The sequence below is a fragment of the Falco cherrug genome, chromosome 2 (assembly GCF_023634085.1).
Source record: "Falco cherrug isolate bFalChe1 chromosome 2, bFalChe1.pri, whole genome shotgun sequence".
NCBI classification, from domain to species: domain Eukaryota; kingdom Metazoa; phylum Chordata; class Aves; order Falconiformes; family Falconidae; genus Falco; species Falco cherrug.
The window spans coordinates 68911945-68939731 of NC_073698.1; the positions used below are offsets into that span (position 1 = coordinate 68911945).

The 27787-nt window shown below is 41.2% G+C and overlaps 2 protein-coding genes across 4 annotated transcripts in view; both read right to left on the reverse strand.

The window, feature by feature from the left end:
• Positions 1–4968, reverse strand: part of SLC9A4 (solute carrier family 9 member A4) — a 43675-nt gene extending 38707 nt beyond the window's left edge. The window contains exons 1-2 of the mRNA XM_014284642.3: positions 4428–4968; positions 817–1280 (exon numbers count right to left, since the gene is read on the reverse strand). Coding sequence (XP_014140117.2) covers positions 817–1280; positions 4428–4701 — 738 coding nt within the window. The 5' untranslated portion in view covers positions 4702–4968. The remainder of the gene's footprint in view (positions 1–816; positions 1281–4427) is intronic.
• A 201-nt stretch (positions 4969–5169) lies between these two features.
• IL18RAP (interleukin 18 receptor accessory protein) lies at positions 5170–27572 on the reverse strand. 3 transcript variants are annotated; one of them, XM_005444752.4, is made up of 12 exons: positions 27048–27572; positions 25090–25135; positions 21656–21787; positions 20298–20565; positions 20022–20196; positions 18529–18703; positions 16206–16274; positions 15829–15949; positions 13162–13316; positions 12166–12303; positions 8120–8290; positions 5170–7485 (listed from the first exon to the last, which is right to left on the reverse strand). In XM_005444752.4, exons 1-12 carry the CDS (start codon positions 27054–27056, stop codon positions 7112–7114), a joined length of 1833 nt encoding a protein of 610 aa, XP_005444809.4. In that variant the 5' UTR covers positions 27057–27572; the 3' UTR covers positions 5170–7111. The 3 variants fall into 3 exon arrangements, with proteins under 3 accessions (XP_005444809.4, XP_055557880.1, XP_055557881.1); XM_055701905.1 differs by lacking the exon at positions 25090–25135 and having other exon boundaries at positions 27048–27571; XM_055701906.1 differs by lacking the exons at positions 25090–25135; positions 27048–27572 and adding an exon at positions 25177–25679.
• Between the last annotated feature and the right edge of the window lie 215 nt (positions 27573–27787).

Here is a 27787-nt window from a genome sequence, read left to right on the forward strand (position 1 = left end):
CAATTGTGTTTTGCAGCTAGAATTTCAGGTTGCTCCAAGTTTTCATAGAAATAATAAGAAATGAGGAAAAGTATTAGCAAAAGGAGCTCTGTAAAAACAAATTTTTCATATAAAAAAATAAAAGTAAGAAGCATTGTTTCTGGACACTTAAGATAAGATAGCCAAGAAAGGTGAACATTTGTCAGATGTCAGGTTTTTTACTGCTAGAAACAGAGTTATGCAAAGTTATTAGTGGCTTCTGGAATTCTTCTCTAGGGTCTCTGGGGAACTTCCCAGAAATGGCTGGAGAAGTGCAGCCTCCAGAGGTTGTCCATGTCTGGCTTTTTTGGGGGGTTGGTTTTTGGGTTTGTATTTGGTTTTGGTTTTGGTTTGGTTTGGTTTGGTTTTTTTCCCCGGAGGGCTCTCTAAAGCACATGAAAAGGCAGGGTCTCTATCAGTACCCTCGTTGCCTTCAGTCTTTATGTGGTACAATTTTCTATTTGTTTGCTTGCACAATGTCAAGAACATTCCTAGGTCTTACACTGATCCTCACAGCAAGATCAGCTATAGCTTTTCTATTCACTTCAGGGAATACAAGAGCAACATGTGTATCTGTATGCTTCCCTCTTCCAGCAGCTCTAAACCAATACGTTTTTGAAAGAGTTAATGTAAGATGTACTCTTTACATACATTGAAATTACTTCAGTGTAATGGAGTGGAGTATCCATAGAATAATGTATCTAGGAACTCCTCAAAGCTGCTTTAGTCCTGTGCCCAATAATCCTACAAGCCACAGGAACCCAAAGAGGGGAAGACAATGAGTGGAAAGAAACTCACCACAGTTATGCCATCATTTAGCAATGACTCTCCAAAGATCATCATGTAAAGCTGCTCGTTAACGGAGGCTTCTTCAAAAACTACCAGAGCAGCCACAGGATCCACAGCTGAAATCATGCTGCCAAAGAGGAGGTTCTGCAGCAGGTTCAGGTCTGTCAGGCCAAAGGCTTCAATCTGGCAGATTCCGTAGAGGGAGAGGCCAATCCCAAACGAGTTTAGCAGAGATCCCAGCACAGACCACCACAGGATGGACCCAAAGTTCTCAAAAAATGGGCGAGTTGGCATGAAATAACCCTCCTCCAGGACGATGGGTGGAAGGAGATACAAGAAGTAAATACTTGTGGTCATCACCGGTGGAGACTTGTGATCAGAAGCATAGATGATTGCTCCTACCAGTGCTCCAATGGCAATCAGGATGCAGCTTTCGGGCATGAGTCTTGGTAATCGGTGATAGAGATGGAAACCTTGCATAAAACATTAGGGTATTAGTCAGGTTTAGATTAACCTGATGTCAGACTGATGTTTTGCCTGCCTTCGAAGACTTTGTCTTTAGACAGCCAGGTTTTGCTCTTAGGATTATGAATGTAAAAACAGGCAGTATTGTTCCCTTAAAAATGAAATATTTCCAGACTTGTATCGCTAAAGCAGGGGAACAGTTTGGTCATGAACCTTTTTTCTTCCCACTCCCCAGGTCTCAATTGCTGAGCAAATGTGCCTGAGTCTAAGCTCCACTTCTAGGAATGCAGAAACCTCTTTGAAAACATGCCTCACAATTTGGAAAGAAAATATTCAAGAATCCTTGCTGTGCAATCACTACTACCAAGCCTTTGGGGCACAGAATTGTCCCTCCATCTCAAAGAGACCCCTGTCCCTGGCTGCAGGTTCAAAGGAAGATCCCCCCAGTGCTGAGGCAGGTCCCTGGCTGCAGAGCTCCTGCTGGATTTGGGACCAGGGACCTGGAGAAACCCAAGGAAGCAGGGAGCAGCTCAGGTACCATGGTCTACTCAGCTTCCTCCACTTCCAACACTCTCCTGAAGCATGGCATGGACTCCAGGTGATCCACAAACAGAGGCAGTGAGTATTCACTCAACAAAATATCCAAAGCAGCAGGAATGAAGCGACAGTAACACAAGGCTTTGTACAAGCTGATTAACCTCACTTTTCTGGGAGAACTTCTGTTCCTCCAAAAGGTAAACAACATTTTGTAAAGAGCCTTCTGAGTCCGTTCGCTGAAAGAAAACCAGTGATTTCAGCAGAGCTGGAAGAACTATCAGCAGCCTCAACATTATCTCAGATATTTTCTCAAATATCTGAGAAAGTAATGCACCCTAAGGGATTTTTTTTTCCCCTTGCTAGAATAAAGGCTGAGTCTACAGTAGCAAATTAAGCAGGCCAAAGACTTTTCCAAGCAGAAAGGTTCAGCTTGCATCTGTACAGCCAAATTCTCTTCCCTACCCCAGCATTCTCTTCCCTACCTCAGCAAAAAGTGGTCATATCCAAACTGCCTGTGGGAACAGATCCTGGACCACAGCCTGCCTCGGCACTGCCTGGGAGAAGGCTTGTCGGCACGGGCCAGAGCCGAGCAGGAGCACACCGAACTGAGGTGATATGGACAGTCACGCACAGCTGAGGTCAGCTCACAAGCACAAAGGTAGCCAAGCTGTGTTATGGAAACAGGGCTACAGTTACTGTATAAATGTTGTGGGTGTGAAGCTCCTTCTGCCTGTTTTAGCGTACTGCTACTGCAACTGCATTCATATAATCTTCCCATCAGACATCGATACTGATACCAATACTAAGATAACGTCTAGCAATGGCTCATCTAGTCTCTATACCAGGAACTGTGTAATCATACTGCAAATGAGAAGTGCTTCTACTAGAAATGTAAGGAATTTTCCAGAATTTACAAGAAAGACTATGAGGCAGACTAAGAAACCTATAAATCCAATGGCTGTGTCTCCATACCTGAAGCTAGGTAAGCCTTCATCCCATAACTCTAGAAACTAATGCCGTGACTGCATTTCTGTGACCCTCAAATTAACAATGTTCAAAAGTAAAGGCAAAAAAAATATGTTTATGAAATTGAAAATAATTTATTTAGGAGACTATTTGTTTGTATCAAAAAGTATGTTAAGATCATAAATCTACTCATCTCCTTTTTTAATTGAAAAAGTAATGTTCAAATCTTCTGTCAGTTTTACAGAATAAGGGAACTGTCTTGCTTTTCAAGGTCTCAGAAATGTTTCCCACCCTAAAATCTTAAAATAGAGAAAGAAGATAATATGCGAATAAAACACTAAAAATTTGTAACAGTTTGGAAATGTTCTTCAGTGGGTAACTAGATTATTGAAACTAACTCTTTCTTCCAAGTAGATTTGAAGTCAACAGCCCCATGCTTTCCATCAAAAATAATATTATTTGAAAACTCCCAGCTAAGGAACAAGTCTGCTTGGGAGGCATCACACAGTTCTTCTAAAGTATCTATTTCTTGCTCAAAACAAGAACATTGAGTAGATTTGCCATATGGCAAGTCCTGTGCTTTTATGGATGATGAATAATGAAATTGATCAATATGCTTACTGCTAACACACTCTGCTGATGCCATAACAACACATTTGATTTGTGAAAATTTTTATTATTATGTTAGCAGTGAAGACATTTGTTTATAGGAATTGGATTGAGATCATCAGCTATTATGAAACTGGCGAATCATGGCCCATGGCAACAATTTTTGTCAATCGTGTGACTATGACATGAAAAATGTTTATCTTCAGGCCACCTCCAGAAAGTCATCAGTCCCACCTACTAGCCTGTTCTATAGTAATGGAAAGATCAAACAAACAGGGAAATCACATGCGTGCAGCTCTTCACCTTCATTTATTTGCTATTGCTGCATGAATGCTGAATGGTCAAAATAGTTTGAGCACAGCCATGCAAACCTGTAGGATACATGGTGAGCCATTTTTGCTATGTTAATCACAGTCCCTACTTCTCCCTGAGTTGTCTGTCTTCATTCAGATAGCTACATGGAGCTCTAATAGAAGCTAGATGTATTGATATGTATTCAAAAGGCACTTACCCTACATCTCCGCGAGCCACACCCTCTTAGACTCTCAGTCCCTCTCCTCCGGTATTACTTTTTGAGCAACTTTAAGGAGCAAACATGCAAAACAAAGACTCACAGGGAAATGCTTCCTATTATTCACACAAAGGAAGAATTATTCCCACTTTTCTCCCCCAAATTCAACATACGTGAAGTCTCAGCCTGGTGTTACTGATTTCTACAGCTGTGGCAAATTCTGCTATCTTGTGATGTTTGAAGCCTAGAAAAAGGGATGGACAGCACTGTAGGGGAGCTCTGTTGCTACTCACTAACATTGATAAACCCAAGAGACATGAAAATTAGGGGTCATATATTTACTTAAGTAATCTGGAAGCATTCAGAGATGGAATTTTGTCATTGTCATGGTAGTGAACACACCTGTTCTTTTGAGGAAAGAAACTGTAAAAACAGTCCCAGCTACAAAAATGCATGGAAGATACTTGGTTAGATGGTGCATATTTAACTTCTTGCGAAGGTAGGAGGTCCCAAGATCCCATATTCTACTTACCTATTTTTGCAAGAGAGGCAAGGAGGATCCAAAGGGTAACTTCATAGGGAATTTGCACATAGTCATAGTCCACTGTGAAAACATGTAGCCTTGTATCTTGTGAAGAGTCAACAGCTCCCCCATGATCAGATTCATACTGAGGCAAGAAACTCTTGCCCGGGTTGGGCTCATCCACAGTAGCAGCAGCAGAACAGCATACCAGACTCAACAGGGACACCAACCAGGTTAAAAGCTTTGCATGTGCAAGTGCGGCAGAGCCCATGTCTGGGGCCATGACTCTTTTATTACAGGTAGAGCATACAGTGGGTGCATGAAGGTATGCAACACTCACTCCTGTTGATTCGCGCTGCTCATAGACTTCTTCCTCAGGGCTGCTTCATTTGCCTATTAAAGGTCATTTTAAAAGTCCTAATGTGCCTGTCCTGTTCCTTGTATTACAGGCGGGCCTGGAGTTTGTATGAAGATACCGGTTCTGCAGGTTCCTCCGACCCAGATAAACCTTGGCCACAGCATTGCCCTGTTAAGGAATAAAAAAGCCCTTTCTAACTATGTTATTTATCCAGCTGCACTGATTTTTTTTTCCCACTGTCACTAAAAAAAAAAAAAAAAAAAAAAAAAAAAGCTGCAATGCACACCATTCAGGCAGCCAGCACAGCATTAGTAAATAGCATCAGGTAGGAGAGACAGTGGCACCCTGAGCAGGCAGGAGAGCCTGGTCCGGACCTTCCTCTCCTGCCCTCACTCCCCGTCTGCCTCCCCAGCGCAACTGGCACCTCAGGTACCACACTTGGCACTGCTCACTGGCCCTGTCTCACCCGGTGACAAAGCCACTCGGTGTGTAAATAGACTCCGCAGGGCTCACGGCAGGGACATCTGGTGGAGGAGCGCCCAAACTACGTTCTCGTTTAGAAACGTGTTCTCTCTCTCGAATGTACGTGTGTAACTTAGCACACTGTAACAATAACCAGGGGGAGGTCTGAGTCACATCACGTGCCTAGAACTGGATCTTGAATTGTCTTGTATTTGGCATTTGTTTTCCTCTCCTCCTCCAACACGATATTCAGCGTTATGGAACATTTATTTTAAAAGGTGAGTCTCTTCTTTCCACCACAGCTACCATGTTTACTGTTAGGATAACAAAGTGAGCAAACATATTAGTGTCTGCACATAGTAGAAGTTGCTAAAGCCTGTATTACATACATTAGAAGTAAGTAAATTTAATTTACTTGCAAGTTATTCAAATTGCCTGCTGATTTGGTTGTGCTGGAAAACAGTGCAGACTACTCCAAAACAACCAGTACTGAGGACCCCACATCTGCACTGCGTGTGTTTCAGGGGGATTCCTTCAGGCCAACTGGTCCCACGGACTTAATGGCTCTTCATTGGTGGGGAATGTCTTTCACTTGACTTTCTATGGAAAGGTATCCAATGTGTACACCTGCGATGCCCTATAGTGCAAAGCAAAAGGCAACAACTGGTGACAACTGGGAGATTTGCTTCAAAACCTTATCATTATCTGAATTAAATCCCTAATGCAGCTACAACTGCAGTGTCAAAATTTTCTGTGGTACAGCCAGTGATGACGTTTGATGTTCTGTTTCTACATGAGGCACTACCTTCTGCTTCTGCCCCACAGCACCACTACCGCTCATCCCACTGAAAGCTTTGAACCCAATACAAAATTAGGTGGATGATGTCCAGCCTGCTTCCAAAAAAGTTGTTCTTTTTTCAGTATACCAGTCCTGTTAACAGCAGTATTTCTTGAAGTCTCTCTCCAGCAAAGAGTCTGGCAGATGAGCTATTCAATTAGCATTATAAACCAAGGATTTGTTAAATTGAAGGCCAAATGAAGTCAGCAGAACATCAGAGCAGTGGCTCTCCTACTCAGATTGTCATACCACTAACCATTGCATTACACTTAGCTACAGCCATATACACACAGGCTGCGAGATGCTTTGAGAGTAAGTGATATGAACCCTGGAGAGTTAGCAGCTAGAGGGCTGCAAGGGAGAGACTTCAGAGTCCCTGGAAATCTACTAGCTGTGACAACCAGGACTTTGATTTATAACTGCAACACACCCGTAATGCCAGCAGATGAGATGTTTTGCAACTGGTAGGAATGCTTTCTCCCATTGCAGAAAGGATGGAGGTGCCTGGGATCAGCCTTGACGCGGTGTTCCTTCTTTTCTCAATCCCTTCAACATACCCAGTTGTAGCAGTCTTCCACGGTACTTCCTTGGTGCTCCCACAGGAGGATGTAACTCATTTAAAGAGTTTGGATTTGTCCCACTAGATTGCACAGGAAAATTAAACTGAAAGCTTCCTCTGGAGTTCCTTTTTTTTAATATTTTTCTAGAAAACAAGTATAAAAATATTCCAGAAGAAATACAGTGCAAAGAACAAAATATTCACATGTATGCCTCAACATAACAGCAAAAGAACATAATAAATATAATAAATATAATAATAAAATAATAATTTATGAAAGATAGCTCACATTTACAGTTGTGCGCCATGCACTTAGTTTTACTGTGGGGCTGCAGCACTGTCACACTGCAGTCATCCTCACTGTTTTGGAGTGAGCTATTGCTGAGTGCAGTGACAGTCCACAGTGGTCAGCTGATGTGGAAAAGGTCCTTTACATCACTATTCCTGAACCTGCTGCCATCCCTCTGAAATTTCTGCTATTGATATACCAGGCTGAATAACCTTTGGAAAAAGCCTTTTAGGCTGCAGTTTCCCAGCACCTTAGTAGTTTTCACTGGCATGTGGTAATACACATATTTCCAGAACTTCTTGGTTGGAGCAGCAGAAATAGAAGAATTCCAGGTAATGACTGGTAAAATCCGAAGAGCTTTCTTCACTGCTGGAGGCAAAGTCTCTGGCTCTTGGAAAGCCTGGAACTTTATTAATACCAGTTTGATCTTTTTGTCTTCCAATGCACAGTTCACTGCTGCCTGCAGTTCAAAAATGCTTGGTCCGCTGACGTAGGCTGGGCTTAAAATAATTATTGCTCGTCTGCTTTGTTTAATAGCTGTAACAACTTCATCTGTGTATGCTAGAGAAGAAATGGCAATCGTTACTGCATTCTATAACGAACATTTTTATCTTATCAACAGCTAAAACCCAGAAATAAGGAAAACAAAAAATAGGGATGCTGAGCAGTCACATAACCCCTAGAAACGTGCTCGCTATCAGAGGGTACCATGGCTGTTCTTACATAGCCCAGAGTACACAACTTGCTGCTCAGGAGGTGGAGGTCACAGCTGAGACCTCAACACACTTTGTTGCTACTCATACAGGGTCTCAAGGGACACTTTGAGTTGTCTTTGTCTCTCCTAGGGACAGGTACTGAGGCCTTTCTAATTGCTGCAGGTAGCACTGACTGAAGTTGCTCAGAAAGCAACCACTGAAATATTTGGGGTCTTCTTTTCAGAGAATGGAGTCTGCTTGCAAAGAAATTCTTGGACAAGAAGCTTTGTCTCAGCCTAGCAGCTCCCAGCCACCACACTCAAATGTATGTATGCTTCAGGTACAGGGGACAGATATAACGATCAAAACACGATGAGATTTGAGCAGAAGCTCCAGTACCAAAATATACCATTTGCTGATCTGGTCCATAAGGTTTTTTGGAAAGTGAAAACCAATTTTATAAGGAACTGAATATTTTCTACCATTCACAGGGATCTTACCTCCTCCTGGAAGGATATCTCTTTCAAGAATGCATAACTTATATCCGTATTTTTTTTCCAGCATATCTGGAAGAAGCTCCAAGGCAAATTTTTCCTCACTAATTAGAGCAGAGTCACTTTCAGAAGAGTCTAGTTTTGCATAGGACACAAATGCATCAAATTCTTTGCCATCTAAAATAAATAACACCGTACACATTAACAAGTCTGTCTGAAGGATTCAGCTGTTTGCTTAATGCTCAGTTTTCATTTATATCTATTTAAGTAGGCACAACACAAATCTAAAATTATCACTTGATCATGAAGTACAGCCATCCAGCTACCCAAAGCCAACCTTTAGTCCTCACTTTCTTGCAAATTTTCTAAACATAGACTACTAAAGCAAATGAGGAAGCTACAGATTACTGGTGCAAGGAAGGTTAAATCAGGCATTTATCTGCATTTTCACAAACACAGTCCACTTTTCACCAGTGGGAGATCTGGCCTCTTTCAGGCAAAATCCATGTTGCAGGGAATGGTTCCCAATCTTTTCTCTGTTTGCCCAAACACGGATTCCAAAAATACTCATTAATGCACAACCTTTTTGAAAAAAATAGTGAATTTCAAAGGAACAACTATCTTAAATATTAGCTGCTTGCGAAAGATGCGCTATTTTCATACAGTATGTTTCTATCAGAGACTGGTGCAAGTAGCAAAGCCTAAGTCTGATCCAAGTATCAGCTCAGACATCAAGTACTGACCAGTTCCTGAACTTTGTTGCAGTCTCATTAAAAGAATATGTTTGTGAAGTGCAGATGAAAAATATATGAAGAACTTGTCTCAGCTTTGAAACACCCTGGTACCAATGACCCAGGTTAGGCCCATTCTTAACTACAAGGCAAAAGCAAATCTTATCTATTTGCTGAATAAAATTGGAGCTAACTTGAGGGAGGAGGGAAGAAAACAAAAAGCATTTCTGGTGAAAGCAAAAAGCACAGTGAGCTCAGTCCAGTTCCTCATATGTTGTTGCCTGATGACATTTAAGGTGTCCTAAGGTTGATGAGACTGTCCAATTTGAGGTGCAAACTATTGGAGACTCAAATCTTTTGGAATGACAGGACATCATCGGGCAGCTCAAATGACATCAGACCCTATGTTCAATCAGCTGAGTTGTATCATGTGTCAATACAGTTAACAGAAACAAGAAAGAAAGAAAGAAGCTGTTTAGCGCAGGATGCTACTGCAGGGTGCTGCTACAGGGTGAGCTGAGAAGCTCTCTGGATTTTACCATATACCACTCCTTCACTGCATGGGAACTGAGATACCTGCCTCCAGCACAGACATCTAAGTAATGGTGTTGAGTATCATCACCCCATGCCTCAGTGTCAAGCTCCTGATTTCTATCCCTAGATGTAAGATTAGGATCACAAACCTGAGCTAGAGCCATCAAGTTCCCACAGGATCTGGAAGATCCCATACGGATTCCAAGGAGCAAAGGAAACACAGAGAAAACTAACAACATGCATGAGCTGGGCACATAGCAGAAAGTATATAATATAAACAAAACATAGGTGTGCAGATTAGCACTGGAGGCCAAGGATGTGATTAGACAACACACATTGCATCTCCGCTCCTCCCCTCTCCTCCTGGCTACACGCTCCCACCACTTCCTTCCACTCGTGCTGAAGCTCTGGTGGTAACAGAGGAAGTTGATTCAATTTGCTAGCTAGTCACTGTCTTTTACCGAGTGGTTTTTCTGCTGGGTTGAGATGATTTAGGCCCACAAGGGTGAACCACCACCAGCAGGCATGCAGGACTAATATGGGAATTGAAGGTGGGGCAGGGGTTCACTGGACTGGTTTAGCTGAACTCCAATTCAGCTACACCCTGAATTGAAGCGCCTTTGAAAACAGTTTTTAAATGACAATAAATTTCACTGCAAGCCACATATTCCTCATTTCACCCATAGAGGTCATTGCAATCTTATTAGACAATGACCATTAATACATACACCACCATTTTCCTTTATAATACTACTATTACAATAGCAAGTTAAAAACAAGTATACAGTAAGCACCACTAGGACCTTTTTTTTTCCCCCAGGATTATACAGAAGAACAGTTATAACCTAAGGAACATTTGCACAGACATTTAAGATGCCCAAAGGGTAGAAAATGAAGAATACCCAGCTTAAGAAAAGTGACTGCATATGTGATCTATAAATGTTAGTATCACTGCTTCTACGTTGCTTCTTTCTCCTTGGGGAAAAAGGCAAGATTTTTAAGAGATGTATCTGAATTGGCTAAGGAGGAAGCCCAAGGGTTAAAGAGGCATGAGAAAAAAGCTGACCTTACTACTGTCTTCAACTACCAACGGTAGGATACAGAGATGATGGAGACAGACTCTTCTTTGAGGTGCACAGTAACAGACGAGGCAACAGATACAAGTTGCAACAAGGGAAATTCTCATGAGATGTTAGTGAAAAAGTTTGCACTGTGAGACTGCGTCAAACACTGCAGCATGTTCTGCAGGGAGGATGTGGATTCTCTGTCCACAAGGTCCTGAGCAACGTGGCCTGGGTTGGCTCTGCTTTGAGCAGCATGTGGGATCAGACGACCCCCAGGGGTCCCTTCCAACCTTGTGAGATTTTGCGGTTCTCTGATTCTGTGCTAAAACGGATGGGAGGGAAGAAATGATGGAAAGGAAGAAATGGCAAAATTAAGTCATAACTACTGCTTTTCTGCTCTATGAGCAAGCCCTTTCAGACCTCAGGTGACTTGATATGCATCCACATGAAGTGAGAAGGACATAATCCTGTGGAAGAGAACACATTTTATGGCAAATGACCTTAGGCAGAGAACTATCTGGGTAGGCACAGCTGGTCTGCATACTCCATGCCTGCATGCTGCAAATGGTGCTGTGTGCATGCAGTACATGAGAGTCAGGGAGCAGGACAGAGGCTGTGACGGTGGAACACAACGGCGTCTTCAGCCTCAGTGCAAAAATCTTGGCAGGTCTGTCTCTGTCCTACTGACATCAGGGTGAGCTCTGAGGGAAATTCCCAGAGGTTCTTAAGTCAATTTGTTACCAAATAGAGGGGAAATTTTGAGTGATTTCCCAAATCGCTTTTGCCAGCTGTCTTAGGGCTCACAAAAATACTTTCCAAAAGGGCAGTTGTCTCATTGCATATGTATTTATAGACATCTAAATACAGTTATTTCACACTCTTGTATAATCTACATATATGCATACAAACACAAAAGCAGAACAGACACCTGTATCTCAAGTTGCATCAAGATTCAAGAATTTTTAGAAGAATTTCCTAGGGCACATACTATCAGATTTCTTTCAAGCCAATAAGAGAATGGTATGTTAAGTTCTTTGAAGTAGGCACAGTCATTTCTGATACATTTTTACACTGCCTACTGTGTCAGAAGCCCATTTAAGTTGAGATGATGGGACAATGCTGCTATGGAGATTTGAAATATCAAAAGCTGATGACTCTGGAGTAAATGTCAAGATGGTCAACATAATTTTTAGACAGGAAATATGAATATGTCTCAAAAATAAACTTCTCTGTTGGTGCCCTAGATCATCTTATTTCTCTCTTTTGTTTATTCTTCTGAGAAATTATTTGGCTTCAAGTGAAAAATACAATAGACTCTGGAATCCTTCCCTTAGTTCTGCAACGACATTTGATTCTTGTCCACAGGCTTCGTTGAAAGCTTTGGAAGAATGAGGTTAAAGTGTTGGAAATGTTCTATTATCCCCTGCAACAGGACTGCCAGAGTTCAACTTCCTACTCTGATCTTCCACGGGTAAATTAGGGATCTTGTAAAAGGCTAACTGTGATATTTCAGTTGGTGTTAGATATTTCCTCCACACTGCCTGGCTTTTTTTCCATCTGAATCCACTGGGCACCTTGCTAGCTTTAACAACCTCTGTATCAGCTCAAAGAGAATAGGGTCATTAAGAGAATTTAACTAAACGATTAATCACACTGGATTAACCCACACAGCAAAAGGCAGTAGAAAAACCGGAGAACATCAATATTACACAATGTTTCTTACCTCCTGTAGTTTCGTTGTGGACCAGATAACTTCGGTACATCAGCACTATTTCAATCCAGTGCTGGTAAATAAGGGCAGTGCACAAGAGGAATGCAAATAGAGTAGAAATGGCGCTGCATAGTACATATAAGAGAAACACTGTAGAAAGAAAAGGGTCTATCATAACTCAGGCTTTCCAAAATTATGTTGACACTCTAGATGAAAAACTCAGTCCAGAAATGGGGGCAAACCATCTCACAATCTTCATTCTTGCCCTGCCGGCAAACTTTAGGGAAGTCAGTAATTCGTTTAGCTGCAAGCCTTAACATAGAGTTTCAGTTCACCATCAGGGAGCTTTTTGAACGGCATCCGCTTGATGGTATGAAAAGCCAATCTGTGATGGAAGGCACAGAGTAAATGGTCTGTGGTGCCACTCAGCAGGGCTGAGAGCAGTCGTTACTTGAGATGGAAAAGTCACATCAGAACACACACAGCTGCAGACAGTGCCCTGATGGAGACTTCCTGTGCCACTCCCGTGATGAATCTCCACTGTGAACTAGGGTTCAATGGTTTAATTTCCACACTGATTCTGGTTTTGGCCTTTGTTTGAAAGGCTGACACATTCATATCAGTTATGGTAACTTCTCAGAAACGTGCACACTAAAGACTAAGGAAACAGAAATATCCTATGAAAATCAAGGAATATTATTGCTTTCAGCAGCCACTTTGTTTCAGTTTAGTAGATTTCCTATTAATATTCAGAGATGCTATTCTCCTCTTCTTCCTCACGGTTACTTTCCAGCTTCCACTTGACCCACCTGCCTGCAGTAAGTCCCCAGATACCCCTGTCCTGAGCAGTCCTCAGAACAACATGCCTTTCTAGACATATGACAAAACAAACTTTTCCCATTCGGTTTCAAGAAACTTCTACAGCTGGCTAAAAAGTCAGTGTCAATGGGAACTGAATTTGTAGCAGTGAGTAAATCAAAATCTGTCTTCAAGGGAAGATAGTTTTACCTCTCTGCTTTCTCTTCAGCTGGATTACACCAGTGGCATTCCCCACCGAATTCTCAGCAAAGCACGTGAAGTTGCTTCTGAGGTCCCTTTCAGTAACTTCTTTCAGTTTTGCAACATGAAGAAGTGTGTGCCCCTTTAAACCTTCTGGATAAACACTAAAGAGAAAAATTATGTATTTGCATGATATCTTTGCTGTTTATTCATACAATCCCCAAATGTCTTAAATACAAATTAAGAGGAACGTGCAACTTCTTAAAGTTCAGCTTGAACTTCTAACAGCAATGCCATATTCTGGTTTGGAACTTCTCTCTGGTTTTTACATTGTAAGAAAATACTAACATCAAAGGTCTGCAGACTGAACGGTTTATTCTTAATTTGTCAACTCAGTGAAATACTTAAAACACTTGCCTAGATTTAAATATATAGCCCTCCTTGACTTCTATAAGATTATTTGTGTTTTTCTAAGATGTAAAAAATTCCACTAGAGGAAAGGCAGAGAAATGGAACTTCAAAAAGGAGAACCAAGAGAGAACTAGCTGGGCAAAAAGGCTGAACAGCACAGCCTCTTGCTCAGGGCTAACAAGAACAAGAACAGGATAGGCAGAGCGAGACAGATGTAAGAGACAGAAGTATAGGAAATAAAGAGATAACAGAGGAAAATCTCTGGGGGTGAGTGAGGGTTGTGGGCAACAGATCTGTGTCTGTAACTACTCTAGAGTACCCAGGGTTTCTGAGTTTCAGCATTTCTCTTTGAAAGGTCCTGCCCTTGGGTCACAGCAGCCCCACGCAGCGCTACAGGCTTGGGGAAGGGGGGCTGGGAAGTGCCTGGTGGGAAAGGGCCTGGGGGTGCTGGTCAGCAGCCGGCTGGACATGAGCCCGCAGTGTGCCCAGGTGGCCAACAAGGCCAACAGCGTCCTGGCTTGTATCTGAAACGGTGTGGCCAGCAGGGCTAGGGCAGTGATCGTCCCCCTGTACTCAGCACTGCTGCGGCCACGTCTCGAATCCTGTGTTCAGGTTTGGGCCCCTCACTGCAAGGGGGACGTGGAGGTGCTGGAGCGTGTCCAGGGAAGGCCAACGGAGCTGGTGAAGGGTCTGGAGCACAAGTCCGATGAGGAGCAGCTGAGGGAACTGGGGGTGTTTAGCCTGGAGAAAAGGAGGCTCAGGGGGACCTTATCGCTCCCTACAGCTGCCTGAGAGGAGGCTGTGGGCAGGTGGGGGTCGGTCTCTTCTCCCAGGTAACAAGTGACAGGACAAGAGGAAACAGCCTCAGGTTGCTCCAGGGGAGGTTTAGAATGGATGTTAGGAAAAATTTCTTCACTGAGAGGGTGGTCAAGCATTGGAACAAGCTGTCCAGGGAGATACTGGAATCATCATCCCTGGAGGTTTTTAAAAAAATGCATAGTGTGGTGCTTCGAGGCGTGGTTAGTGGTGGGCTTGGCAGTGCTGGGTCAACAGTTGGACTTTATGATCTTAAAGGTCTTTTCCAACCTGAACAGTTCTATGATTGATTCCCTGATTCTATGAAGGTTGTGTAAGTACAGGTGTCTGTAGGTGGTCCTGAAGTCACCTCATATCATGTCACCGCAAAATGACAGTCTACTGTGGCCCTACCTCTGCTAACTGAAGACACACAGGCATGAGCATGGGCAAGGATTCAATCTGTATTGAAAGTCTGTTTGGAATGTTTTATTCATTAGAGTTTTTAAAAATAAACAGAAACTGTATGCATGCAAAAAGCTAAAAACTTGGTAAGAACATTACAAAGCTAAACATTCAAAAGTTAGAAAAATACAAGGAAAATCTGATTTCCAGTCTACCTCATGTGAGAGAGCAAGGGCGTATGTGAGAAAGAGGGAGATATCATTATTTGGGGTTTTTTCCCATATGACTCTTAAGAACTTGATTTTAGCAGTGACAGCAAGGCTTTTGCTTCCCACAGTGTACAGAAAAGTTTTCCGATAAAAACTGCATAGTGAAAGATGCACTTGCCTGTGTTTCCTCCACTATGTTTCTTGCCCAAGTTGGACACCATGTGAGTGAAACAGGGAAGTACAGGAAGGAAAGAGAAGCGTGGTGACTATATGGGTTGTCCCCAAGTCACAGGAAGCCTTTCCCCCATACATTGCTTCTCTCCAGAGTCTGATTAATTCTTGACAGGGAAGATTCCTGAAATCCAGTGTCCTGAAATTCAGCACTGCAAGACCTCAGACTGACTCAAACTCACCGCAGGGTCTGAGGCACCCAAACTCCTTTCAATGTCCACAGTACTGTCTTACTGATCTGGTTTATTCCCCCGCTCAGAGACAACTTTCAAGATAGATTATATGAGTTGCTAGCAAGGCACAACAGGAGGAACACTTGAAAACAGCTGATGCAGACACAGGCAAGACGAGCACCATTCATGTTGAAGCTGTCCATGAGCTAAAGTTTTAGGAAAAAGAGTTAAGACTGTGCAGAAAGTTTGAGTTCCTGACTTTATGGCCACCAATATGTGTTTCTGTATGTGGAGTGTGTATCTGTCACATGTTTATGGACACACACATTAATATGTCGAAGAATAGAGCCTTCTGAATTTCTTTCAGTAAAATATATTCAGTAAAATTGTTGTAGAACAATTTTTACAGCTGCTGATTGTAGTAGTAATCAGACTACTGGGTTTTTTCTTACCTTGTTTCCTGAATCAATTTCTCATTTATATTTTCTTTGTTGTTTCTTCTCCATGTTACTTTCATTGGAGAAAATCTTTCAAATCCAAACTGTACATGGCATTTCAGTTCAAGTGGCTTTCCTGGAACAAATTAGCACCAGAAAACCATGCATGGACATCACCAGAATATTTTTCTTATAAATAGCCTGGGATCTGTATAACACATGATCCTTCCTTTAATATCCACAAAGATCTATATCAAGGAAATATATACATTTTATGTAAAATTCTCAAACTCAGAGAGCAAAGCCATTTTGCTTCATCAAGACCTACCATTACCTATCAATACCTCATTTAAACATTTTCTTTTGCTTTCAGATGAGGAATTGAAACTTACCAAGCTCTGCTTCAAGGATCACCACACCATTGGGATACAAGAAGTTTGGTGGATGGGTAGTGGTTTTTGCTGCAATGAACAGGAACGCTGTTAATAACTAAAATATTATCATCAGTGCAGAAGACCAGAGAAAATATCCTGCAGAATTTTCTAATTCAAATGTTAGGTGGAGATTAGACACCCAAGTCTGAAAGGATGATTTATGGTTGAGGTGTCTGAGAATGCGCAGGTAAGGAATTTTGTCCACAAAACTTACATGGCTACTTACAGACCTGTTATCTCAGTTACTCAGAGGCATTGCCACCTTATTAAGCTGAGGAGCTCAGGATCTAGCCTGCACTTAAGTTTATTTAGGATTCAGAAATTGGCTCCTCTGCATTGCAAAACCCCCTGAAGGATGCAGTCCACATACCAATTCCCTGTCAAGCCCCATTCCATGCCCAATTAGCACACATAGAGCACAGACACCTTGTTCACAGGTACCCGCATTAAAATAACCATGTTTTTTTCATTACAAGAGCTGCCAAAGGACACAAGTAATGACACCCACGGTTCATACCATCTACTAAGCAATTACTCAGCCTCCAGAAAAACAGCCTGAAGGGGCTAAAACCACGGCTCTGATATTCTAGGAAAGTCCCGTTCTGCAGGAAACCATGCTATATTACACTACTTTTTTTTTTTTTTTAAAAACCAAGCCACAGCACAGAAGTGTATGCAAGATTCAGAGGGAGTATATATATCTGGCACCTTTCAAGTGTTTTTCTGACTGTACTGTGAAGTGAGGGAAAAAAAACAGAGAAGCTCAGTGTGTTAGCTCAGGGTCACCCAGATCACAATAAAAGTGGAGCTAGATCATGCCTTCTTGGAAAATATTGTGGGAATATAGCCAGAGAGAAGAGTGAAAGAGCACCAGACATTGTAACCCAGCACATAGAAGTCTCAAAAGTTGGTGAGACATGGTGGTGAGACGTGGTTTGCAGGCCGTGTCTTGATGGGGTGCATCTATCTTTCCCATGACTTCTTAGTACCAAATGCATCAAACATCTGCAAAAAAGGGACCAGCTATTCCAGTGGAGAGCTGTCCTCATTAGACTGCAGAGCCAGGTTGCTTCACCTGACACCTTTCTTTCACTCCCAAAACCTTGTTCTCCCTTCCAGAGTGGCCCACTTTCCACCAGGACGCTGAGAATAGGTCCTGTGCTGTTGTCATACAGAAACAGCTGTACTTGAGCCCAACCATTTCAGGATCTAGACTAGATGTAGCTATGCTTTCCTCTGGAACCTGTGTTTGACCAATGTGACTGGAGTGTCTGATGAGAGCATTTTACCACACTCTGGAGAAGAGCATAACCACATCTCTCTTTTAGCAAACTAAACAGTCTCCCTCGTTCCTGATCCTGAGTTGCTAGCATGCTCCCTTGCACAGTGTTGATGTCCAACAGCACTCTGCCAGGCAATATCTGGGCTTCGCCTGAAGGGCAGCGCAGGACAGGAAACGTTATGGAACAGGTCACCATGATTTGAAGGAGAACATAAAACCATGCCATATCACTATGCCAGAGTTCTGGACAGTTTTATTTAGTAATCCAGTCAAAGCCTAAAAGAACAGGTCATACAGGCAGTGATGATTCTCCCCAGACAGCACATGCAACAACAAATGGCTTGTTTGTTAGTTGGATTGCTCCCAGGTCTCCTGTTTCCCCTGCTGTTAAAAAGTTATGTGGAAGATGGGCAGTGATCCCACTGACATCACCTTCGTCATCATTGTCAAGTGAAAAAAATGAAGGTCTCATCCATGCCACAAGGAATGATATTTTTATCTAACTCCTACCTTCCCACAAGCCTCTACATCAGGGACAGAAGTGGGATTGAGATACACTGCTTTTGTACACAGTTCCCATGCAGGATTAGCACTCCTTCCCCCTAGTATGTGAGCATCTTCCTAACACTCCCCATAGAGCACCTGGATAAGATTGACATCTGTTGGAGCGTCATGAATTCCACTCCCAGATCACAAGATCTAAACCCTTTTGTAGATTTGACCCCCACTGTTAGGAACTACAATAAATCAATGGTGGAATTAGATCTTGAAAATGGTGGCATTGTATACTACATGTTATTACTGAACATTGAAGATTCTAGGCGATGTCTCAAGATGTCCTCAGAACACTTGGAAGAGGATTTTAACTACCATATAACTAATTCAGTGTATGGGTTTTTCAGAACAAAAGCCTGAACAAGAGACATAAATTTGTTAGGAAAGAACAAAGAAAACACACTTTACTTCAGGTATTTTGTTCTGTGTTATTATCTTACTCACCAATGACTTCTACTGTCACTGTCGTTCTCAGTGTCCACTTGATATTGTTGTCATATAGGGTGTAATCACACACATATGTTCCAGCATCGATCTCATAGGTTGGATTCAAGTAGATTTCATTATGCTTAAGCTTTAGGCTTTGTCTGCTTTTCTTACGTGTTATCTGATGACCATCCTAATGCAAAGAAAAGAATATACAGGAATTAGAAGTCCTGCTGTTGCTGTTATTAAACTATTTGGACAAGACTAACATGGCAGTAGGGCTAAATCAAACTCTTTCCACTGAAGCCCAAAGAAGGATTTCTTAGGAGTCTGAGGACATTTATCAGTTAAATAAAAATTAAATTAAAATTTAAAATTGTGGTCTATAATATGCACATACTATTATATCTTTAAAAAAATAATTTAAAATCTGTGGTGAGAGAAATGTGAAATCATGAACCTAATCTATATTAGACTCCTATTACTAAAGAGCAACAAAAAGCATGACTTTTTTGATGGACTGGGTATTTTTTATTTCATAAATAAATTATTTTGAAAACATTTTCATGTTCTTTTATGAGAAGTAAATCATGGTCTTGAATCATCTGAGACTGATAACACTGTCACTACTTTTAAAAGAATGAAAGTAAAATATTTTTTGAAAAGCACCACTATTTTTCAGCTTAGTGTATTCATATTATCTAAAACCATTAAGAATTTTCCTTAAATCAAATTCCTGAAAAAGATCCACTAATGCAAAATGGAAAAAATCTCCTTAAATTCAGTGGGCTTCAGATCAAGATATAGATAAAGATGTACCTCATTTAAAGTTTGCAAGTAAATTAAGAGTAAATTTTACTAGATCATAATTCTACTTGATAGAATAAATAATGTAAATAATACCAGTAGTAAAATGCACAGTTGAAATTTCAGACATTTTCATTTGCTCATTTATACAGGTTTAGATGGTATGTTAACACTCTTTACAAACACAATAGGAATAAATCTCAGCTTGCAAATATTTTAGTCATTGTTTAGAAAAACAGTAAGTCAATAATGTTTCAGTGGAGTAGTGTTCCATTAAAAATGGGAGTCTCAGACAGAACGATTTAAAACATTAAATAATTTTAAAAACCCTACTTTTTCTTTAGTATATTTGATATTTTCAGCACTTAAAATGTCCAAACAAAACTTAAAATTTTAAATTTCAATCATATTTCAGTTTTGTAAAGAATCTAATTTCTTTCATTTCATTTGATTAATTACTTCAATTTCTTAGCTGAAGAGAAAGCATTTCTAGTCTTCTATTTCATGAAATAATATTTTGGATGTGGCAAATTTCTTTGGCACAAACCTGATATATAGCAATTTGAGATTCTGGTTTTGGGTTGAATTTCTCACGGTGCATTGTCTGCCAAAGAGCTCAAGAACCTATGGCTTGTGAGCATTAACTAGTCCTAAAACTATACCTCCACTGAGTTTTTTTGAATGCTCAAGAGAGTGACTCTTACCTTGTACCATTTTACATCTGGCTTTTTTATATGGCTGTAGCATTTTGTCCCAGGACAAGTAATTGAATTCCCGTTGCCAGCAAGAAGATACAGCACATTTGTGTCATAGCCTGAACATTTGGCTGCCGCCTTTGTTTGTACTTCCAAAACAATTTTGAGACATGAGATTTTTTCCCTGAGTGATGCAGGAAAAAAAAAAAGTTTAACATTTAATACACAAAACTAAAAACAATTTGTTCTTGTCTAGAAAAATAAGCCTTTTGCTCCATTACGTACCGTATCAGACAGATGTACACCCCTGAATCACTGTCCCTTACTGGTTTAAACCAAAGTGCATCACCTTGGAGAGCAGGTTTAGAACTTTCCTTGATAGCCTTCAGTGGCTCTTTATCCTTCTGATGCCAGAACCATTTCACTTTATGTTCTTTTAGAAGAGAGTTGTTATAAATGTGAGTAGCATCTCTACCTGGTAAAGTGCACTGTAAAACAAACTCCTCACCACTAATTGCACGATACTGTATTTGAGGTTCAGCGTGGGAACATCCTAAAAAGCAGAACAATAAGATATCAGTGCCACCTGAAAGTCATCATGTTTAAAAAAACACAAACAAAACAAAACTAAGGATACTACAAAAATATAACTTTGCCTTTCTTTGTGTTAAATAGCTTTTTTATGTGACTGGATGCTGGGCTAATAGAGAGTTATTTCCTTAAACATGGAATATGCCAGTGTTTTCAAAAGTTTATTCAAAGTTTTCCAAAGGTTGCCAGGCCTTTTTCAAAAGCCTAATGTGAAAGTAGCTGAGGATTTTTAGTGAACTGATGATTTTCACATGGGTGCTAACCTGTTAAAACTCATCCGTAGAAAAGTAGATGCAGCTTTTCTAGCTCTCCTCACGTTAATGGAGAAGGGACAGATACAAACCTGAAGCAGCAGAGCCTGCCCACTACACTCCCTATTTAGGGGAAGATTTACAAGTATTATTGTTTTTCTTCTTTCAAAACTTTTCCCTCTTATGTTTCGGTTACTGTTGCTAAAGTTTTTATTTATTTTTTTATTATTATTTTGAAAGCTGTGCTCATCCATCATAACCCTGAATTCTCTAAAAGCTGACTGACCTTGCTGCATAACCTGTCCTGCCAGTCAGGATGTGGTAACCCTGGAAAGTATGGCAGGGTTTCACTTCAGCAGGCAGGAGGGCATGAAACCTTTGGTTCCTTGCCTGCCCACCTGGGAGACTCGGAAGTTTCAGTTTATCTCTGCAAACTGAATCAGATCAAGCTCCTCTGGACACATTGTGTGGGTGGAGACTTTGATATATTTGGTCTTGCCATGCCTTTCTCTTCCTTCTCCTCCCCAATTCATTTGTTCCATTTGGTTCTCAGGAACTCTCCCTTGTGTTTTCCCTTTTTTTTTTTTTTTCATTAGGGAATGGAATGTTTAATCATATTGAGGGTAAATTGCATTATCAATACTTTAAAAGCTTGCAGAAAGGCTAGAAACAGCTGTTTGCCTGACACAAACACAAACAGGTTCAGGAAAAACTCATGAAGGCATGGCAAAATGCAGATCCATTTTTCTCAGCTATCAGAAAGCACCATGAACACCAAACCTCACCTAAGCAGACACTTACCCAGCAAGTTAATCTCGCTAACTTCTGCCCCACTGACAAATAATGCTAGGATCCAGCACAAAGCGAGTATGATTTTCTTTATCAATTTTGGTTGGTGTTCTGAAACATTTTCTTTAAGAATCATCTTGCTTTCTGTAAAAGAGGAAAAAAGATTTTTTTTTTAAATTAATATTCTAGTAAGATAGGTAGCCAATTATATACTTTATTACACAGCTTTAGGAAATTTAGCAAACAGTATTTTTTATATATCGTGCTTTTTAAAAATGGGGGTTGTAGTGCCCTTCCTGCTCCTACTTTTTCACACAAATGCAGGATAGAAGATATTCAAATATATGCAACAGTCTCTTTAAATACATCTTGCATAGAGCTGCTTACAAATGGATTTCCAGGTTATACTTACAGCAATGCAAAACTCCACATCTGGAGTGGAAATGCAGGTCTTTGAGCAGCTGTTGCTGTTAGAAGAGGAACCTGCCCTCTGAGATGAGAGGGGAGATACCAAATAACAAAATCAGCCTTTAGCTAATGACGGCTATCAGCAACAGACTGAGAAAAATCCACAGAGCTCTGCTGTATCTTGAAGTCCAACAGGCCCAGAGTCCATAAACTGGATTTCTCCTGCAGGTGCAAATGGCATTAAGTCCATAGCACTGGAGTAGAACTATGCAGAGGTAAAATCCTTAAAGCATGCACTGTGTGGACACCAGGTCTTGGGTTCTAATGCTTTCACCCAAGAGACATGCTCCTATTGGGCTTTATTACCAGCTAAAACAGACATACACAAAGATGTCCATTAGCATCAGCAAAGCAACCTAAAAAAGCTCTTCTTTTCCATGACTTACCTGCATGTGAAGCCTCAGGCTTCACTTCTGCACCACACTGCTTGAATGACCCTAGCAGAGACCTGCTGAACAGGGTAACATGCACACCATCACAAGGTATCAGCCCTGTGGTGTGCCATCTGTGAGCTGAGGCTGGAAACACCCAGGGGATTTGGGAGCAAGTCCAAAAAGCACTCATCTGCACCTAGACCCCTATATTACAACATCCTGTCCAAGGTGAAACCCCAAACCCTATTGTACGAAGGGTTTTACCTCTCCTACTAAGAGGTTTGATCTGTATCCCACAGCCTTCTCAGCCACAAGCTAGAGGGAAGGCAGGCTGTCAAGCATGCACACTCAACAGCCATGACTTAAATAGGGTATTTAGTAAGAAGATATTCAACACCTGTGCTTGACGTGTCTGGAGTGCCTGATTCAGGAGTAAAGGCCACATGCTTTTCTGATGTTCACATTGTACAACTGTTTGTTGTGCAACTGAGACCTCGAGGAGGTTTTTCCTTTGCTTGTTTGGCCAAATACAGAGTGACTCTGTATTTGCCCAGCTCCTACAGAGGCACTGACCCAGCCCAAGGTAAAAAAAAAGAAAAGGCTGGGCAAAAGCTAGTCCTTTGTCTGTTGTCACCTCATGCAAACCAAACACAACTCATGCAGGCAGCAAGAGAGCATCCAGTGCAGACTGAGCTAATAAAAGAGGTGAAGAGAACTCCCACTCTGCATGTTTTCAGGCAGCTGTTCTGTGTAGAGAGGAGCACTTTAGTCACCATTCTCTTCAGCATGCCTCTGTTCCTTGCAAGTGAATGGAATGATCTATTTTTACTCTCAGAGGTCATATGGAGTATAGGTTGACTTATTTGTCTTAACCCATCTCAGTGCTTTGTTACAGATTGGCTGCTGCCAGCTGTCATCACCCCATACATCTTTTAAAATCATCCTGAAACTCCAAGCCAATACACATCTGAATAAAAGGGCGGTTTCCTACCAGCACTGGGCAAAAGCCCCACTAAACTTTTAATGCACTGCAAAATGGCCAATGGATCCAGACCTTGAATCTGCTTTGATGACAGCCATAAAGACCTCCCTCAAGACATTCATTAGGGCTGCATTTCTAGCCTTATTAATACTGTATGAAACAAAGGAAGATGTTTTGATTCATTTCACTCAACAGCCCATGTGGCAAAGGCATACTGGTGCCAGTAGCAAGCAGGACCCACAGGCCTTGTGTATATTTCAGTGTTGCAGTCCCGTGAACCGATGAGCTGATGTCCCTTGACCTGGTGACTCATTCACTCTGTTAAGCCATCAGAAGCTACCTGAGGAGTGCCTGACCTGGCACAAGATGAGCAGTGGAAGAATTACTTCCCAGCCGCCCATTTGTCTGTAATCGGGGACATGCAGGCTACATGCAGCAAAGCCACATCAAGTGACCATTTGCAAAGCATTTAATAATGCCAGTGACATACAATCTCTCTGCTTTCTAGTTTACTTCCATGCTAGCAGTGCCCTCCTCAAGCTCAAAAGGTCACCAAGAACGGGGAAGAAGTGTGAACAGGAACAGTTACCTAATGAGCGTGACAGCTTTGGTTAGCAACCTTTATAATTTTACATTGTCTTTTGCTAGCCATGGGAAAATACACCACTGCCAATCTTTTTGCTAACTGATAATACTTTTATTAGAGAACTTCAGAAACTTTGCATTTTTATAGTGCTTAAAAAGTATGGTAGCATGTGAAATTAAGAAGTGTCATCTGGCAAGTGTGTTTGACAGGAAGAGAAATTCACAGCAGAAGCAGATGGCAGTTAGCAAGGGAAGGGGGTACCCGAAGCAGGATAATCTTAAACTGACTGTTCAAATGTATTTGCACTACAGGTGGACTCAAGGTGATTCAGTGACTCAATGTATTTAGTGACTCATTTTATCTTGTTCAGTATCTGTCAGAAAAAGAAAGCACTCTGGGCAATGTATTATCAAGAGTCTTTCTGCCTTTCTCTGCCACGCACACACCAATATTATCATATCCTTAGTCTAGAGATTTAGGATGCCATTTAATTGGAAAGTAATTTATATACAAAGGAAAGTAATGTGGTTTTAGCATAATTTCCTGTGGTAAAAAAATGTAAGAGGGAAGAATAAGAACTGAATTATTTTGACTACGTTTCAACTCCTAAAGGACTCTCAAAAGAAAGCAATAAATGTCTATTTCATAGCATTTTGTGTGTATTTACATAGCATATAAGTAAAAGAAATTAAATTCAATTTCTTGAGAGTGCACCAAGTTTCATATATCTGAAGTCTACTAAAAAATGGCATGCTGCAGTCTTACAGTCTGCTGTTCTGTTCCTGATGAAAATCACTTCAGCATCAGAGCTATCAATTCCTGTGTCTTGTACTTGACTTACACCAATGGAAAGGCAAACCTAATCTGATTTGAGAAGTGAGATTAGTAATAATCACACAGAAGAAGAAAAAAGCTTTACCATACCTATAAAGCAGAAAAAGCAATCTGATGACAAGACACTACTGTTTTCTCTGACCAAGCAATTGAAACCAATTTACTTTAAAACACACACTCTAAGACAATAAAACCAACTCACCTGTCAAGCAGATGGAACAGAGAGGGCTAGAATCTGAAGCTAAAAGCTAGAATAATAATTAAAAAAAAAATTATCTGAAAATCTTACCTGCACATCCTATACTACATGATAAGAATTGTGGTTAGTTCTAGCTGTGCACTGTGTTGAATCTGTTTCCTTTACAGGAATTTCCTCTACCTCACTGTCATCATCCCTTCCTTTCTCAGTTTTGCTGCGTTAGGTTCAAAATTTCCGGGTTGTTTTCTTGTAAAAAGAACAGGGGAAAAAACTTTGCCTCTAGTAAAAGATCAAAGCCTTTTGGGTTCTAAAATCTTCTATTTACATTGTATGCAAAAATGTGTTGGACTTTTTCATTTGCTTCATTTAAGAGGAGGAAGGATAAAAGTTGATTTCTTCTTTGCCCAAATGCTGCCACTAGATGGTTCAAAAAAGCGTGTGATCTCTGAAATCTACAAGAGAACCACACTCCTACCCAGTTTTGAATAACATTCACTATAAAAGCCGAGTTCTCCTTACCCTTAGCCTCCTCAGCGACCTTCCAGTGGGCACTATAAGGGGACTGTGACACACTATTATTTTCTTTCTGTGTCATCCCAGTTAAGACTTGGTTACCCAAATGCAGCTATCTGTGACCTGCCCCTTGGACCTGCTAGGCTTCAGCATATACAGTCCCAGCACGGTCCAGCCCCCCTTCCAGGCTTCCTGTATGGATGTGAAACACAAAAGAGGCTCCATGGTGACTCAAACTACATAAAAGCATCTGAGAGCACCTGGCCATCAGTTCAGACTCCAGTTCTCCCTACTTCAATAGAAGTTATCTAAATATATAGGTCCATCAGTTTGCACCAGACTTATTTCAAGAACTTGTTTCATCTTTCCTTGTGTGAAGTTCACTCTCTTTAGTGAAGATTGGGTCAATTACTCAATTTCCACAAGAAGCTAAAAAAATCTTTTTGCTGTATAACAGAGGATTTCAATGTTGCCTGTTTATGTACACATTCCTTTATGCAATGATCAGTATTAACACTTGATTCTGTTGGGTTTTGAGCATTTGGAGATAGAGGATTTGTAGTCTCAGCTTCCACCATGTATTTAGCTCTCTGCTCTTTCCAGAACAGAGCCCACTGATGATCAAGCTTGGTGATTGCCCCCTAAAATATTTTCAGTGTTTTGCTCCAGTACAAACCATTCATTCGGTTTATAGGTTACAAAAGGCTCCGATGTATCTCTGTAGATTTCATTATAAAGAGTAAAGCTTTTTGAAGGTGTTGTTTCTGACAACAACGAAAAAGGCATTTTACTTTCTTCTTCCCCTGAAGGAATTACAGAATTCAACACAGATAAAATCAAGCCCATGCCACTTTCAAGCCATTGCTCAGACTATTGGAAAGAGAAGATGGTTCTTTCACAAAGACACATCTTGCGGACACAAAATATACTTCATTAATTTTAAGTACTAATTGTCCTACTCTCCAAGTAATAAGTTTATTACATTCAAAAAATTAAGTAGAGCAGTCCAGCTCTCAGAGCAGATCTTAGAAATACAACAGAAGCATCAGTCACATAGAGTGTTGAAAGCCATGCTGCCAGAAGACTGAATGGTGTGTCATACTGTTACTACACTGGATGAAAGTCTTGCCAAATAGTACCAAAAATTTGTCTGAGCCTCTGCTCCAGTTCACCCCTTCCCCTTTTGTAAAAGTAGCGTATGTGCTAAACAAGCAGCTTCACATCCTTGTACTTCCCAGGTTCATAATAATCCTTCACCGCTAGAGCAAGTTTATAAAGGAGAGGGGAACACCTTCAGAACACCTTCCCTGCTTCGGCTCTCTCTTCCCCCTCCTCCCCCTCACTCACTCACCCTCCCGCTCACACATTTAGTGTGTTTGGTGCTACAGCTCCAGGAAATTGCGCTTCCCCACCCCTGTGGAAAGTCAAGGTGGGGGTCCATACCTTACCTTGTCCATCTCACTTTCGCTCCAGCACTTTGCCAGACAAGAAGCAGGGGGGGAAATGCACCATCTTAGTGTGTATGTAGTGTAGTCTTACAGTGATGGAAGAATTACATCTCTTTAGTATTCTGGTACTATTCTGGCTTAACACATTTACACATCACCTCCTCCTCTGCCCAGCTATGGTTAACACCGAGTGGGTAAGAAATTTTCCGCTCTGATTATCTTCTACACTGAGTCAGTGGTGTTGGTTCTACTATCACAGGAGGTGTCTGAACAATAAACATGAACGTCTGTCCATTTTCTACAAGGTTATAGCATCAGTGAAATGGCATACAGTCAAGGGGGGGCTTATGGAGCGGTGGGGTAACTCACCTATTACTCCTCTGTGAAATAAGGGAAGGTGGTATTATTTAATACAGATTTGCTGCACCACAGTGCATTCTGCCTTGGGCATCAGGGTGTAATATGGCTAGTGCCACAGAAGTACTTTGGATTTGCTAACAACTAAACAGATCGCTTGCCAACAGAGACAGAGCAAAGCAAGTACACACAACCATTTCACTCTCACAGTCTTCAGCAGTTAATTAGAAAAGATTGTCTAGCACCTCAAATTTCACGGATATTCCTCCTTGCCCTCCCTGATAGTCTAGCCAGCTTATTGCATAGTCTAGCCTGCTTATTGCAAACCAAGAAGCATAAAACTGACAAGGACGCCCATTGTCATATTAGGGGTTTTCTTTCTG

What these genes read in the sequence shown, in the direction of transcription:
- IL18RAP (XM_005444752.4), bottom strand. An exon ending in TAGCGAGATTAACTTGCTGG is followed by an intron (nt 20,566 to 21,655) that starts GTAAGTGTCTGC and finishes TCTGCTTTTTAG; the next exon opens with GATGTTCCCACGCTGAACCT. An exon ending in GATCCTTGAAGCAGAGCTTG is followed by an intron (nt 15,950 to 16,205) that starts GTAAGTTTCAAT and finishes AATTTGTTCCAG; the next exon opens with GAAAGCCACTTGAACTGAAA.